The following is a 15,105-nucleotide window of genomic DNA, read 5'->3' on the forward strand; positions in this document are numbered from 1 at the left end:
TTTCAAAACACACATTTTCTTCTTTTTAAACCATTCTGTTGTTGATTTACTCGTGTTTCAGATCATTGTCTTGTTGCATCATCCAACTTCTATTAAGCTTCAAGTGACGGACCGCTATGCTGACATTCTCCTGTAAAATGTCTTGAATCAATTTTGAATTCATTGTTCCCTCAACAATTGTAAGTTATCCAGGCCCTGTGGCAGCAAAGCAGCCCCAAATCATGATGCTCCTTCCACCATGCTTTACAGTTGTTATGAGGTTTTGGTGTTGGTGTGCAGTGTCCTTTTTCCTCCAAACATAGCAGTGTACATTTCTGCCAAAAGTTCAACTTTTGTCTCATCTATCCACAAAATTTTGTCCCAGAAGCATTGTGGAACATCCAGGTTGTCTTTGCAAACTTGAGATGAGCCGTAATGTTTTTTTTTTGGAAAGCAGTGATTTCCTCTGTGGTGTCCTTCCATGAACACCATTCTTGTTCAATGTTTTTCTTATACTGGACACATGAACAGAGACTTTAGCAAGTTCTAGAGATTTCTGCAGGTTTTTTGCTGTTACCCTTGGGTTCTTTTTCACCTCTTTCAGCACTGCACATTGTGTTCTTGGTATGATCTTTGGAGGACACCCACTCCTAGGGAGAGTAGCAAGAGTACTGAATTTCCTTCATTTGGAGACTTGTTTCTCTTATTGTGGACAGGTGAAATGCTTTTCTAGCCTTTTCCAACTTCATTCATCTCTATAATTCTTCTTCTAAGATCCTCTGAAAGTTATTTTGATCGCGGCATGGTGCACATAAAGAGATCTTTCTTGAAAAGAGCAAGCTCTGTCAGTGTGTCTTTTTTATAGGGCAGGGCGCCTCTACAGCCCACACTTCCTATCTCATCTCATTGATTGGAACACCTGACTCTGAATAGCTTTTGTAGGAGGCGTTACCCCAGAGGTTTGCATTCTTTTTTGACCTAAACTGTGTTTGTTTAAATGGTGTACTCAGTATTGACAAGTAGTACAATTGTTTGTGTGTTATTAGTTTAAACAGATTGTGTTTGTCTATTATTACGACTTAGAGGAAGATCAGACCACATTTTATGAGTAATTAATGCAGAAAACTAGCTAATTGCAAAGACTTCACAAACCTTTTCTTGCAACTACAGTAGGCAGTCTTGGTCTCTCCCTATCCCTCATGTTTAGCTTCCTAAGTCTTGACATTTTCCAGCAATAATTTTTTAAATGGCAATTGCACTGTGTTTTACTTGAATGGTGAAGCTACAACAGTATTTACATTTCAAAGGTATTTTATTAACTGCAAAGCACTTCAACATATTTTCAGATCACAACAGGTGTCATCTAAATATATATTTCATTTATAGGATAAAAATATTCATAGATCATGATTTTCAGGTTTAATTTTTTAAAAGAAAAGCTTACTGAGAGGAAACTAAACTGTTTGTTTTGCTTTCTTAAAGGAAGACAATCTTCATGAAAAAATTGTCCTTCAATTTGATTAGTAAAGAGGATGCTCAGCTGTCTGTCCCATTTGCTCAGGTTTCAGATGCTCAGTGAGGGGAATCATATCATTTCTATCTTGCACTGTTACTGTTAAGTGTTGTACAGATTTATTCGGCAGGAACAAGACTAACCAGGATTTATTTGTTTAATATGTACAGTGAGTAACATGTAACTGAAAATCATCAACATTCTCACTGCATCTTATTCCAACCGTGTCCTGTACTTCTACTTCACCCTCCCACCCACCAAATATGTTTGGAAAAAACTTTTTGTCCCTAATCAAAACAAAATGGCATACCCATAAAGTTACTATATTTCTAAATATATATTTAAGATCTCTTTACTTTCTAAAAGAAATAAATTCAACCCTCTAACATCTAACTTGAATTCTGAAGATTTTACTTAATTCCTCCTCAACTACCAAAGTCTCAAAATAGCTCGGCCATTAGTTATAAAAGCTCTACCAGTGAGAACCAGATTTCAAAAAGACTGCTAAGGTTAATTCAGCTCAGTCCTTCATCTTGTCTAATCTAAATATTATAACATAAAAGCCACATTCAAAATGAAAATCAAACTCAAATATCTGGCATGATATAGTGAAGCACCAATATTATGTGAAGGGGGGAGTGGAGAGTGGTGGAGGGGTTTGGTGTAATGGTGGGAATATTCCTCACAGAACTTAAAAACCATAATAACCAGAACAGAATCTTGGCAGAATCTTCATGAATTTTAAAACAAGTGAATATTGACTGAGTATGGTATCGTTGTTTTGTGGACCATTACCAAAATACAAAAGACAGAATGTTCAGATGGAGAAATGTTTGACTGATAATTTTTGTTTTAGCAATTATCTATAAAATAAAGTAATCTTTGTTTTACTGACGATTGCACTGTCATATTACTAATAAACCATTGTTAAAAACAAGATATTCCTTACCTAAAAGTGCATTCTTTCCATTGTCATCTGGCAGGAATCGTTTATCTACTGCACAAATCAGAATGTGCTCAGGAAGATTTGGAGACTTGGCTCCTACCAGCACAAAACCCGGTGGAATATCAATTTGTTCTGTGGAGAGTGATACCAAGCGCAGGTCTTTGCCGGCCTGACAGAAACCTAAACCAAACCAAAAAGATGTGTCTACTTGAACAATGCTACAAAATAACATAAGCAATATAAAATAAAGATAGGTTACTTAGCAAATGAAATCAAAGGCTTAATTTCAGATAATTATTGAGTAATATACATGATTCACTAAAATATGCTGCTCTAAAAATTATTCTGCAGCTCAGAAGCTTTTGGAAGATAATGACAGGACTCTCTTGCTATTGATGATGAGTGGTAGATTGTGTGGGAGACAACCCACCACTGCAAGCTTTCATCATCCAGTTACACAAGTCAGTAAGCTAAAAAGTACAAGAACTGCACCGCTTTGCTATACTGTTGGGATATTTAATTCAATTTGCAAATGATGCCAGCCAAATTATTCAGGTTCATCAAATTCTTTGCTAATACTGATTTGCAGATCAATACATATCTAAATATTTCCCAAGAATTAGCAAAATGGCGTGTTGGGATTATTGTCTGACAGGAGGTCCTAGTATACAAACACTGGGTGGACTAACTAAAACTGAAATCTCTGAGCTTAAATTCAATGAATTCTGGTAGATGGTATTCCGAACCTGACCTTGCTTTAAATATGAAAAACAATGATCAAAAGCAAGAACCAAACTCAAGAAAGATGCTGAAAGCCTGAAACGTGATGTGACAGGAAGGATAGGCCACAGAAACAAACTGAGTCAAAAAAATTCCTTAGAATTTCCCTAATGGTCACAGGTACTGGCTTGGAACACGGACTGTTCTATGTTGTCAACAAAAAGGCAGGCATAGCTGGGGCCCATGCAGGAGACCACGGATACCCCTCGAGCATGGAGAAAGTAGAAGTCAAAGGAGAAATTGTTGCATGTGGGGATCAGTTCTGCCAGACAGAGGAGGGCAGTAATGGAGGGAACCTAGTTGTGTTTTCTGTTGAGAAAGAAGCGGAGAGCTTTAGGGCATTCTTGAAGGGGGATAGAAGTGTATAGGAACTGAAAATTCACAGTGAAACTGAGGCAGTCAGGGCCAGGGTATTAAATGTTAGTGAGGAGATTAAGAGCTTGAGAAGTCCTGTGGACATAGGTGGGAAGGGACTTAACCAAGGGGGAAATAATGGAGTCAAGGTATGTTCATTGGGGTAGGCAGGCTGAGATAATGGGCCTACCCGGATAATTGGGTGTGAGAGTCTCCTTGAGCAAACGTTATCATCACAGTATCATCACAGCGCTAAGCAGTATTGCACCCATATTGTACTGTCTCAGTACTTTTAATTTTGTGTGCTGTAGCACTTACTTTTTATTCGCAGTTATTTTGTAAATAACATTATTCTTTGCATTTCTGGTTAGATGCTAACTGCATTTCATTGGCTTTGTATCTGTACTCAGCACAATGACAATAAAGTTGAGTTTAATCTAATCTAATTTAATCTTTCAAGAAAATGATTCAACATAATGCAAACCCAAGATCTGTTTCTCAGCATATTTACCAGAAAGTTATTCATCAGAGTGTCCCTAGAAATGACACTACACAGGTCCTCTCCAGATTACAAATACCCAACTCGGGAGACCAGTGGGGTGGATTTGTCTGCTGCCAGTCTGCGAGCATCTTCTGCCACTGTATTTCTGACTTGCGCACTGTCTGGGTTACGAACAGATCACAGGAATGAAACTCTATCAAAACCTGGGGAGTATCTGTACAGTTAAAGTGGCATTTGTCCTATTTCTGTGGAATTCCTATTCTGATCCTAAGAAATTTTCATTAAACGACTTGTGATAATTCTCACTGATCCTGTGAAAAACCTATTGATTTCACCTGAATCAGCTTCTTAATGACACAGGTGAGATTAATAATTTACCAGTATTGGTCATTGTGAGGTATCACCCTTGTACCACAACGTAGCAACCATTCCATACCTGTGTCTCCAGGAGTAGTTGTATAGGTGACTACTGAGTGAGCAATTGAAGTAATAGTGGTTTCAAATGAAACATGATTGTCACTGGAAAAAAGCACTACCCGTCTGCATCAACACTTAAGTAACACTTTGGCAGTGTCACTTTTACCAGATACTGCATTTCAGAAGACAGAGCTATACAAACCATCAGTTGTACAGGATCCCTCTGGAACATGTTTCTGAATGTAGGAAATAGGTGGGCTGTTTGACTCTGACAGTTCCTCTTCTTCCTCCTCCTCCTCATTATCCAATCCATTGCTGACTTGTATAGCTGGGAATCCAGAAGAGCTACTCTGTGTATAACGATGGACTTCAATTTCTTTATCAAGGTCCTCTATCTTTGGTTTGACATCTATTTCAAAAACAAACTTCAGGTTTTACTTTAAGGCAGCTCACATTTGTATTGCTGATACCCCAGAAGGTCATGTAAAGACAAACACAATAAAGAACCAAATGTTACAGGGAAATTGGGTATTTGGGTATTTAATGTTCTGGCCCTGCTGCATTTCATGCCAGTGACTGATTTGTTCTCTACTGTGTCCAAGCTGGCAGCCAGCTGGCAAACATGCACTGGAGGACATAGGCGTGGGGCAGATAGAGCAACTGACAGGGATTGCAGTGGCCTTGAAGATAAAGAGAATTTACATCGTCGATCAGTGATGAATTCACATCAAATCAGATTAAGGAGAAGTGGCAGATATATTCCAGCTGTTCATGGCCCATAACTTACGTAAAAATAACACCCCAGTGCTGGATCTCGTCTTTCTCAGTTTCCTTAAGAAGCAATTCCTAAACAAACTAAGCCCACAATAATCAAAGTTAAAACTGTTAAAATGTTAAAAATTAAACAACACTGCCAAACTAATATTTAAATTGCCAGTCCATTTCTCAAAAAGAGGTTATACACTCAGTAGCCACTTTATCCAGTACAAGTGTGGAACACGGTGTGGCTTTCTGCTGCTGTAGCCCATCCACTTCAAGGTTCAATGTGTTGTGCATTCAAGACATTGAACCTTGACTGCACACCACTGTTGTAATACATAGAACATAGAACATAGAACAGTGCAGCACAGTACAGGCCCTTCAGCCCACAATGTTGTGCCGACTCTCAAACCCGGCCTCCCATATAAGCCCCCACTTTAAATTCCTCCATATACCTGTCTAGTAGTCTCTTAAACTTCACTAGTGTATCTACCTCCACCACTGACTCAGGCAGTGCATTCCACACACCAACCACTCTCTGAGTAAAAAAAAACCTTCCTCTAATATCCCCCTTGAACTTCCCACCCCTTACCTTAAAGCCATGTCCTCTTGTATTGAGCAGTGGTGCCCTGGGGAAGAGGCGCTGGCTATCCACTCCATCTATTCCTCTTATTATCTTGTACACCTCTATCATGTCCCCTCTCATCCTCCTTCTCTCCAAAGAGTAAAGCCCTAGCTCCCTTAATCTCTGGTCATAATGCATATTCTCTAAACCAGGCAGCATCCTGGTAAATCTCCTCTGTACAGTTATTTGAGTTACTATGCCCTTCCTTGAATCAGGCTGGCTGTTATCCTCTGACCTCTGTCACTAACAAGGAATTTTCACTGGATGTTTCTTTGTTTTTCACATGAAAACTCTAAAGACGGTTTTGCGTGAAAATTCCAAGAGTTCAGCAGTTTCTGAGATACCCACCCACCCCATCTGGTAGCAACAATCATTCCACGATCAAAGTCACTTAGATCACATTTCTTCCCCATTCTGATGTTTGGTCTAAACATCAAATGTACCTCTTGACCATGTCTGCAAGCTTTAATGCATTGAACTGCTGGCACATGATTGGCTGATTAGATATTTGCATTAATAAGCAGGGGTACCTAATAAATTAGACAGTACATTTGTATGGACTGTACCCATACAATCCAATCTCCTTTAAACTCCGAAGTGAAAATGTTTGTGGCTTCAGGTTGGGTTTCTTACAATTCAGAATTGTCATGCCACAGCTAGGTGATCAGTAGGGTTTAATTCTGCATTCCCTCCTCCACTCCTCCCCACCAACTTAAAATCTGCCCTGGTATCTAAGACCTCAAATGTTTGCAGGCCTCATACACGGAGATAAATTATGCAAAGCAATATCAACAGCACTAAGCACATTTGATATTGCTGCATGTGGCCTGGACAAAGTTTCTGTAAATGAGCAAACTGTGGGCTAAATACACAATTACTTAATACATCTTTCCTTTTGAAAGAATTCAATCACGTAGCACAGAAGATTGTGAAAAAACTGGACTGAGTGATAGTTCTATAATTTTAAACCAGACTTGTGTATGGATTTACAATGAGTAATCTTAGTAGATGTTTAACCCTACATCTTATAATATAACAAAATCTGATTGTTCCTGGGTCTCATCATCACCAAGTATTCATGACTGAACTAGTGGGAACATTATTAGGAAAATCTTATAGATCCTCAGAAATCAGAAATAGGATTTATATTTTGATTAAAATGTCCATCTTCTCAGATGCGAGCAGAAAAGTTTTAAGGTCAGCTCAAAGTTTTAAGTGAGTTAAGTTTACAGAGCACTCTGTAAGAGGAGCCAGGAGAGCAAGTAGGTTGAGGAAGTGAGCGAGGTAGATGGCACTCTGCAAATGCAAGCAGCATTCTTTGTAGTGGAATGGATACTTGAAATTCTTTGTGGAGGAAAACCAGTAACTTAGATTTCCAAAGCTGAGATATTGGCATCCACTAACCGACTTTAATATTCCAAGAAGACTGACAGGTCTCAACAAAGGTACACCTTAATGATTCAGAGGCAACAACTTATGAAGTGACCCATGGGTGAACACCCTACTTTGAATACCATTCATACAAGACATTAGATAGTTTTTGTCAAGAATGAATATTTTATTCACAATGGCACCAGGACGTTGTAGCGGGCGACGGAGTAGAGGGAGACAGAGTAGGAAGGCTTCAGCGAGCAGAGGCTGAGGAAGATCTTCACTCCAAGTGAGGTAAGGCTGGGTAAGTTCCTTTAATAAATCTAATTACCTTAAGAGTAGGTAATGGAGGCAGCAGTTAGGGCAGACGAGTGCTCCATTTGCAGTATGTGGGAAGTAAGGGTGGGCACAATCATCCCTGATGACTACACCTGTGAAAGATGCATCCAGCTGCAGCTCCTGACAAATCGAGTTAGGGAACTGGAGCTGGAGCTGGATGAACTTCGGATCATTCATGAGGCAGAGGCAGAAACAGACAGGAGTTACAGAGAGATAGTCACCCCTAAGAGTCAGGAGATAGGTAGCTGGGTGACTGTCAGAAGAGGTAAGGGGAATAGTCAGAACGAGCAGAGCACCCCTGTGTCCGTTCCCACCAAGTACATCATTTCGGATGCCGTTGATGGGGACGACCTACCAGGGACAAGTTGCAGTGGTTGCATCTCTGGCACCGAGATGGGACCCTCAGCTCAGAAGGGAAGGAGGGAAAAGAGGAGAGCAGTTGTGATAGGGGATTGGATAGTTAGGGGGACAGATAAGAGGTTCTGTGGAAGAGATCGAGAATCCCGGATGGTCTGTTGCCTCCCTGGTGCCAAGGAATATAAAAGTGTATAAGTCTCCAGGTCCTGACAGAATATTCCCTAGGACCTTGAAGGAAATTAGTGTAGAAATAGCAGGGGCTCTGACAGAAATATTTCAGATGTCATTAGAAACGGGGATGGTGCCGGAGGATTGGTGTATTGCTCATGCTGTTCCATTGTTTAAAAAGGGTCCTAAGAGTAAAGCTAGCAATTATGGGCCTGTGAGCTTGACGTCAGTTGTGGGTAAATTGATGGAAAGTATTCTTAGAGATGGTATATATAATTCTCTGGATAGACAGGGTCTGATTAGAAACAGTCAACATGGATTTGTGCGTGGAAGGTCATGTTTGACAAATCTTACTGAATTTTTTTGAAGAGGTTACTAGGTATGTTGACGATGGTAAAGCACTGGATGTTGTCTATATGGATTTCAGTAAGGCCTTTGACAAGGTCCCACATGGAAGGTTGGTTCAATCGTTAGGTATTAATATTGAAGTAGTAAAATGGATTCAACAGTGGCTGGATGGGAGACACCAGAGAGTAGTGGTAGATAACTGTTTGTCAGAATGGAGGCCGGTGACTGGTGGTGTGCCTCAGGGATCTGTACTGGGTCCAATGTTGTTTGTCATAAACATTAATGATCTGGATGATGGGCTGGTAAATTGGATTAGTAAGTATGCAGATGATACTAAGATAGGTGGCGTTGTGGATAATGAAGTCGGTTTTCAAAGCTTGCAGAGAGATTTAGGTCAGTTAGAAGAGTGGGCTGAAAGATGGCAGATGGAGTTTAAGGCTGATAATTGTGAGGTGCTACATTTTGGTAGGACTAATCAAAATAGGACATACATGGTAAGTGGTAGGGCATTGAAGAATGCAGTAAAACAGAGGGATCGTAGAATAATGGTGCATAGCTCCCTGAAGGTCGAATCTCATGTGGGTCAGGTGGTGAAGAAAGCTTTTGGTATGCTGGCCTTTATAAATCAGAGCATTGAGTATAGGAGTTGGGATGTAATGTTAAAATTGTACAAGGCACTGGTGAGGCCAAATTTGGAGTATTGTGTACAGTTCTGATCACCAAATTATAGGAAAGATGTCAACAAAATAGAGAGAGTACAGAGAAAATTTACTAGAATGTTACCTGGATTTCAGCACCTAAGTTACTGAGAACGGTTGAACAAGTTAGGTCTTTATTCTTTGGAGTGTAGAAGGTTGAGGGGGGACTTAATAGAGGTATTTAAAATTATGAGGGGGATTGATAGAGTTGACATGGATAGGCGTTTTCCATTGAGAGTAGGGGAGATTCAAACAAGACAACATGAGTTGAGAGTTAGGAGGCAAAAGTTTAGGGGTAACATGAGGGGCAACTTCTTTACTCAGAGAGTGGTAGCTGTGTAGAACGAGCTTCCAGCAGAAGTGGTAGAGACAGGTTCGATATTTCATTTAAAGTAAAATTGGGTAGCTGTATGGACAGGAAATGAATGGACGGTTATGGGCTGAGTGCAGGTCGGTGGGACTAGGTGAGAGTAAGAGTTCGGCACGGACTAGAAGGGCCGAGATGGCCTGTTTCCGTACTGTAATTGTTGTATGGTTATATGAAGCATTTTAGAATATGTCTGTTGTCAGGTTAATTTGTTGGATGCAAAACTATTTTGTACTCATGGCATAGTGGCGTGGCACACATGCTCCTGGTGCACAGCTGCAGCAGTCTGGGTTCGAGCCTAACCTTAGGTGCTGTCTGTGTGGAGTTTGCACATTCCCTCCATAGCTGATGAGCTTCCCTGGGGCTCTAACGCTTCCTTCCTCTAACACATCCCAAAACAGCACTGGATGGCTACTGTATGTAACTCCTAGGTGGATGCCAGGCAAAGCAGGGGAGAAGTCAGATGACCATAGGTGACAGGGGAATGAGTAGAAAAATAGGTTTCAGGAGATGTTTTTGGAGTCAGCATTAACTCAGTGAGGCAGAGGGCCTCCTTCTACATTATATCAAAATATCAAGGGGGAAAACACGAACAATTAGTGCCAGCCTCTAGCACTAACTTGGTATTTGTTTGAACAACTCAATTTGAATAGTGGTTAATTACATTAATCAAAAAGTAAAATACTCTTGTGTTCCAACCAGGGCTCCATTATCAACTGAGAATTAATTTGTGGAACACCTTCAACCACCCCAACCCCTCGCATCTTTCTTGTCAGTTCACAAATACTTCATGTTTTGGAAATTTAGAAAAGAATACAGGAAAGTACAACACAAAAAAAACTTATTGGTTCATATTCAAGTACAAAATCAGCACATACTTCAATATCCGTCCCTATCATCGATTTTCTCACAAACTCCCTATTGGAGTTACTGATAACATCACTTTCAAGTGTCTCCCTAGGCAATCCATTCCAAGCAATTATCACCCACAGTGTAAAATGGAACTTTGCTCTCCATTCATCTTCACCATTCTTGGCTTCTTTCCATGGTTGCCAGGGATTTTCAGACCACGGTAAATAATTTCTCACAGTTATAACTATTAATAGCCTTAAGGATTCCTGCAGATGCTCATTTCTAAATAAACATTACTTCCCTTGAAGTTAAATTTATAAAACTTTACATTACAAAACCTAAACTGGTGACTGGAGTTGTACTCATACCCTATGGGGACAAAATATCACAAATTGTGCATTATTTTCTATTGTGATCTGACCTACCTTGCTCATTGCAACTGTGTAAATATCTTCATTGGTCTTTCACTAACAAGCCCTAAGCATTTTTCACTGTGGTAAATCTAGTAGATTTTAGTTCATTTTACCAACATTTCATACGAAGTCAGAAGTATGGATTTTGCCACTTTCATAATTTAGGTGCCCTAAATTTGTGCCCTATCACCTACTTGATGGACCAGATTGTGCCCAATCCCACCTACTCCTAGCAAGTCACTCTCAGCATTATTCCTGCAGAAATATTTCTCAATCCCGGTAAGTAGAGCCATTCATAAATTACCTCTGAGCTTCACGCAGCAGGGACTCACTGGTGTCATTGTCCAGTGAGCTGCTCTTGAATGTCTCCAATGAGCAGAAACAATTACAAACTACTCAGAAGAATTTAAATAATACAAAAATAGTTTAAAATGTTAGATAATAAATAGTTAAATGAATTAAAAGATTTAGTGAAATAAAGAAAAACACTAAATTCACTTAACTGAAGTTAACTTTTCAAACCTGGTTGCAAATTATTTGAAAGGCTGGTGCAATGACATCTCATGTCTAGCTCATTTCTGACTAGATGCAGTGTAGATGTGCTGTATAGGGGAGCTCATCGGTTAGTCTCTATAATTCTGGGCATTAATGGAGCTGTCTGAACCACTGCAGTTGCAGGCCCTGAACAAGAGATGGCAATGCTGAGTACAACTGCAATATGGCGCAGTGGGGAAACAGCTGAATAACACTGGAGAACACTCATTGGGGTCGCAATGGCCAATTAGCCTCTGTCTGTTTAACATGAAGCAAGTCAAATATGCCATCTGCACCCTCCTTGTTATTATGACTGCCAGCATTAACTCTACTGTTTGCTGCCTCTGTGCATATCCATTGGATCAAACTTTATGATTGACGAGCATCAACTGAGGCTTTGGCCTAGCTAAGTGATGCACGACTATTCAGAAGGAGACATGCTCATTACATGACAACATTAGAAAAAATACAACCAACAATGACAAATCCCTTTTGAAGCTCACAAAAGCATTATCCTTCTACAATTTCACATCTTGCTTCCAACAAACTTACTGTTGGAATGAAGCTGATCTGCAAGGCTAATGGCAAACAGTTCATCCTGTACTCTCTACATTCCAGAATGCAGATCACCCCAACTTCAGTTGTCTAGCTGTGGTATTCAGACAACAGTCATTATGAACACTTTTAGACCGTGAGCTCCAAGTCATCACTGGTTCACTTATTGAAGGAAGTCAGCAGATCAGGCATCTATGGAGAGGAATAAAGAGTCAATGTTTCGGGCCAAGACCCTTCATCCGGACTGGAAAGGAAAGGGCTAGAAGCCAGAATAAGAAGGAGGGGAAGAGGAAAGACTACAAGTTTATTCTAGCTTTTTGCATGTGCTACTCCAGCATCTGCAGAATCCCTGGTTTTTCATTTATTGAAGTTGTCAGGAAACAGATACACATAGTCATGAAAGAGAGCAAATTAATTAAATGAAAGACTGAATTTCTTCAAACTACTCTGTATACATTTTTAGCTACCACTGACTATATATATGTCTTTGGATGATCTGATCTTTCATCCAAGCCAGGTCCTATATGAGATACTTGAAGCTCCAGTCCACGTACACTCCCAGGCAACAGCAGGTTGAGTGCTGTCATAACAACAACCCCAGTCCTGAAATTTCCCTTCCTGAGATCCAAAACCAGTTCCTTGGTTTTGCTGATATTGTGTGCAAGGTTGTGTTAGAGGATATATCTTGAGCCCAGCATATAGAAGTAACCATAAAGAAGGCATGCCAGCATCTCTACACCCTTAGAAGTTTAAGGAGATTCAGCATGTCATTGGCGCCTCAGACAAATCTTTTCAGATGCACCGTGGAAAGCATTCGGACTAATTGTATCACAACCTGGTATGGAATCTCCAATACACAAGAACACAAGAGACTATGGTGAGTGATGGACTCAGCCAGTTCCATATTGGGTACAGCTCTCCCCACCACTGATGACATCTTCAAGAGGCAATGTGTGAAGAAGATGACATACATTATTAAGAATTCCCACAATATGGGGCATGCTATTTTCTCGTTGCTGCCATTGGAGAGGACATACATGAGCCTGAAGGGCCACACCAAGTTCTATAACAGCTTTTTCCCACTGTATTAAGGTTCTTGAATGGATCTCAAAAACCTGACATGCCCTCACAATAAATTTCTTTTCTCTCTCCCTTAACTTGCACCAATGTTGTTATGTTTCTTTTATTGCACAAGTTATACATAGTTTATTGAAATAGTCCTGACTGTACAGCAGTAGGCATCCAAGTTTCAGCATTCCAGTTCTTCAGAGAATGGTCAGCTGCCACTGCGCCCTTAAGACTCAGACTGCCAATTATAGCCTGCCTCATTCCTTCATGGAAAGTCTGTACGCAAAGGCTTCGTGCTGAGCACTCAGTGCTCAATCATAGGAATTCCATTTCCAGTACTATTGTTTGTGATTTTGCCTTTGGATTCTCTCATTACAGCTCTCTTGTTACATTTTATGTTTTGTCATGTTTGTAATGTGCTGTCCTGCTGTGGCAAAAAGTTAACTTTCATGGTAATTATGCCCAAGACAATCTTGGAGTTTAACTAACAGTGTTAGCTGAAATGATTTAAAGGTAGCTAACTATAGCTTCTAACATCCATTAATTGTGCCCATGATCTGGAAATTTGAGTCACAGAAGTGGCAAATCACAAACATGCTTGTTATCAGCCTGTCATAGGCTGGGAACAGACCCAAGTGCAAGACACAGACACTGAAGTACTAGGGACAGGACTAGGATACAGGGTGAGAGTAAGGACATGGACATGAAAATTGGGAACCCGGAACAGGACTGGACAAGAGAGCTAAGAGCCCGGGCTTGGACTCAGAGCCAGAGACTGGACAAGGATCCAGTACCCGGGTCTTGCCTCTGGCTCCGACCCCAGAACTAGGCAAGGATGAGGCTTGGCTGGCAGGCAAGACGAGGCTGGAGTCTTAGAGACTTGAGGCGAGGTTTGGCGGGAGGCAGGAGACTAGAGGCGAGGCTTGGCAGGAGGCAGGAGACTTGAGTCTTCAGGCTTGAGGCTAGAGGCCAGAGACTTGAGGCGAGGCTTGGCAGGAGGCAGGAGACTTGAGTCTTCAGGCTTGAGGCTAGAGGCCAGAGACTTGAGGCGAGGCTTGGCAGGAGTCTTCAGGCTTGAGGCTAGAGGCCAGAGACCTGAGGCAAGGCTTGGCAAGAGGTTGGAGTCTTCAGGCTTGAGGGTAGGCAGGAGGCTGGAGTCTTCAGGCTTCAGGCTAGGAAGGAGGCTGGAGTCTTCAGGCTTGAGGATTGGCAGGAGGCTAGAGTCTTCAGGCTTGAGGCTAGAGACCAAAGGTGAGGCTTGGCAGGAGGCAGAAGGCTAGAGGCTTGGCTGGAGGCCCGAGGCTAGAGGCTCCTCCTGGGCAGGGTGCGGTACTCCTGGGCAGGGCACGGATCACCACCTGACAGAGGCAAGGGACAGGAAGGGACAGAACCAACCGTGGGTAACAGCAATACGGCCTGGCTTACCCGACAGAGGCAAGGGACAGGAAGGGACAGAACCAACCCCAGGTAACGGCAAGATGGCCTGGCTTACCCAACGGAGGCAGGGGACAGGAAGGGACAGAACCAACCGTGGGTAACAGCAATATGGCCTGGCTTACCTGGGCGGAGGCAAGGGACAGGAAGGGAGCTAGTTACAGGGTGGCTCCAGGACAAGACTACAGGCAAGACGAGGCGAGAGTTACCAGCAAGACAAGGCACGGCTTCAGGCAATGCAAGGCGAGATGAGAACTTCAGGTGAGGCAAGAGTTACCGGCAAGACAAGGCAGGGCTTCAGGCGAGGAAACAGAAAGCAGAAGAAGGGATACAAAGAGTAAGGACAAGAACAATCCAGCAGCCACACCCTGGTCTCTGAAGGTATTTATGCAGCCAGCCCCAACGAGCATCAGCTGCCTCAATTAGAGCTCAACAAGAACAGAAACAGGGTAGACAGGAAAACCTGGAGGAGACTTCCGGTAGACCTCATGGAGTGAAGTCGTGTTCTTGACTCGCTCCATCACCTCTGAGCTTTATCCTATGATCAGCTTTATTTAAGCTAACTTTTAAGGCATCAACTTTTACAATACCTTGCAGCGGATTGCTATTATATATTTGGATGTTTTTAAGGTCCGGTATGTCTAAGAACGGGAAAGACGGCAAACCTCCGGTTAGACCGAAAGCCACCGACCCTCCTCCGATTGAACCGGCGGTAACTATGCAAGC

The 15,105-nt window shown here is 41.7% G+C and overlaps 1 protein-coding gene across 8 annotated transcripts in view; it reads right to left on the reverse strand.

The window, feature by feature from the left end:
• The window catches only part of greb1l (GREB1 like retinoic acid receptor coactivator), a 293,936-nt gene that overhangs the window by 118,243 nt on the left and 160,588 nt on the right, over positions 1-15,105 (reverse strand). For all 8 annotated transcript variants that reach the window (XM_063062702.1, XM_063062729.1, XM_063062718.1 and 5 more), the window contains 2 exons: positions 4,694-4,900; positions 2,442-2,618 (listed from right to left, as the gene is read on the reverse strand). In XM_063062702.1, coding sequence (XP_062918772.1) covers positions 2,442-2,618; positions 4,694-4,900 — 384 coding nt within the window. The remainder of the gene's footprint in view (positions 1-2,441; positions 2,619-4,693; positions 4,901-15,105) is intronic.

This window comes from Mobula hypostoma, chromosome 1 (assembly GCF_963921235.1).
Source record: "Mobula hypostoma chromosome 1, sMobHyp1.1, whole genome shotgun sequence".
NCBI classification, from domain to species: Eukaryota; Metazoa; Chordata; class Chondrichthyes; order Myliobatiformes; family Myliobatidae; genus Mobula; species Mobula hypostoma.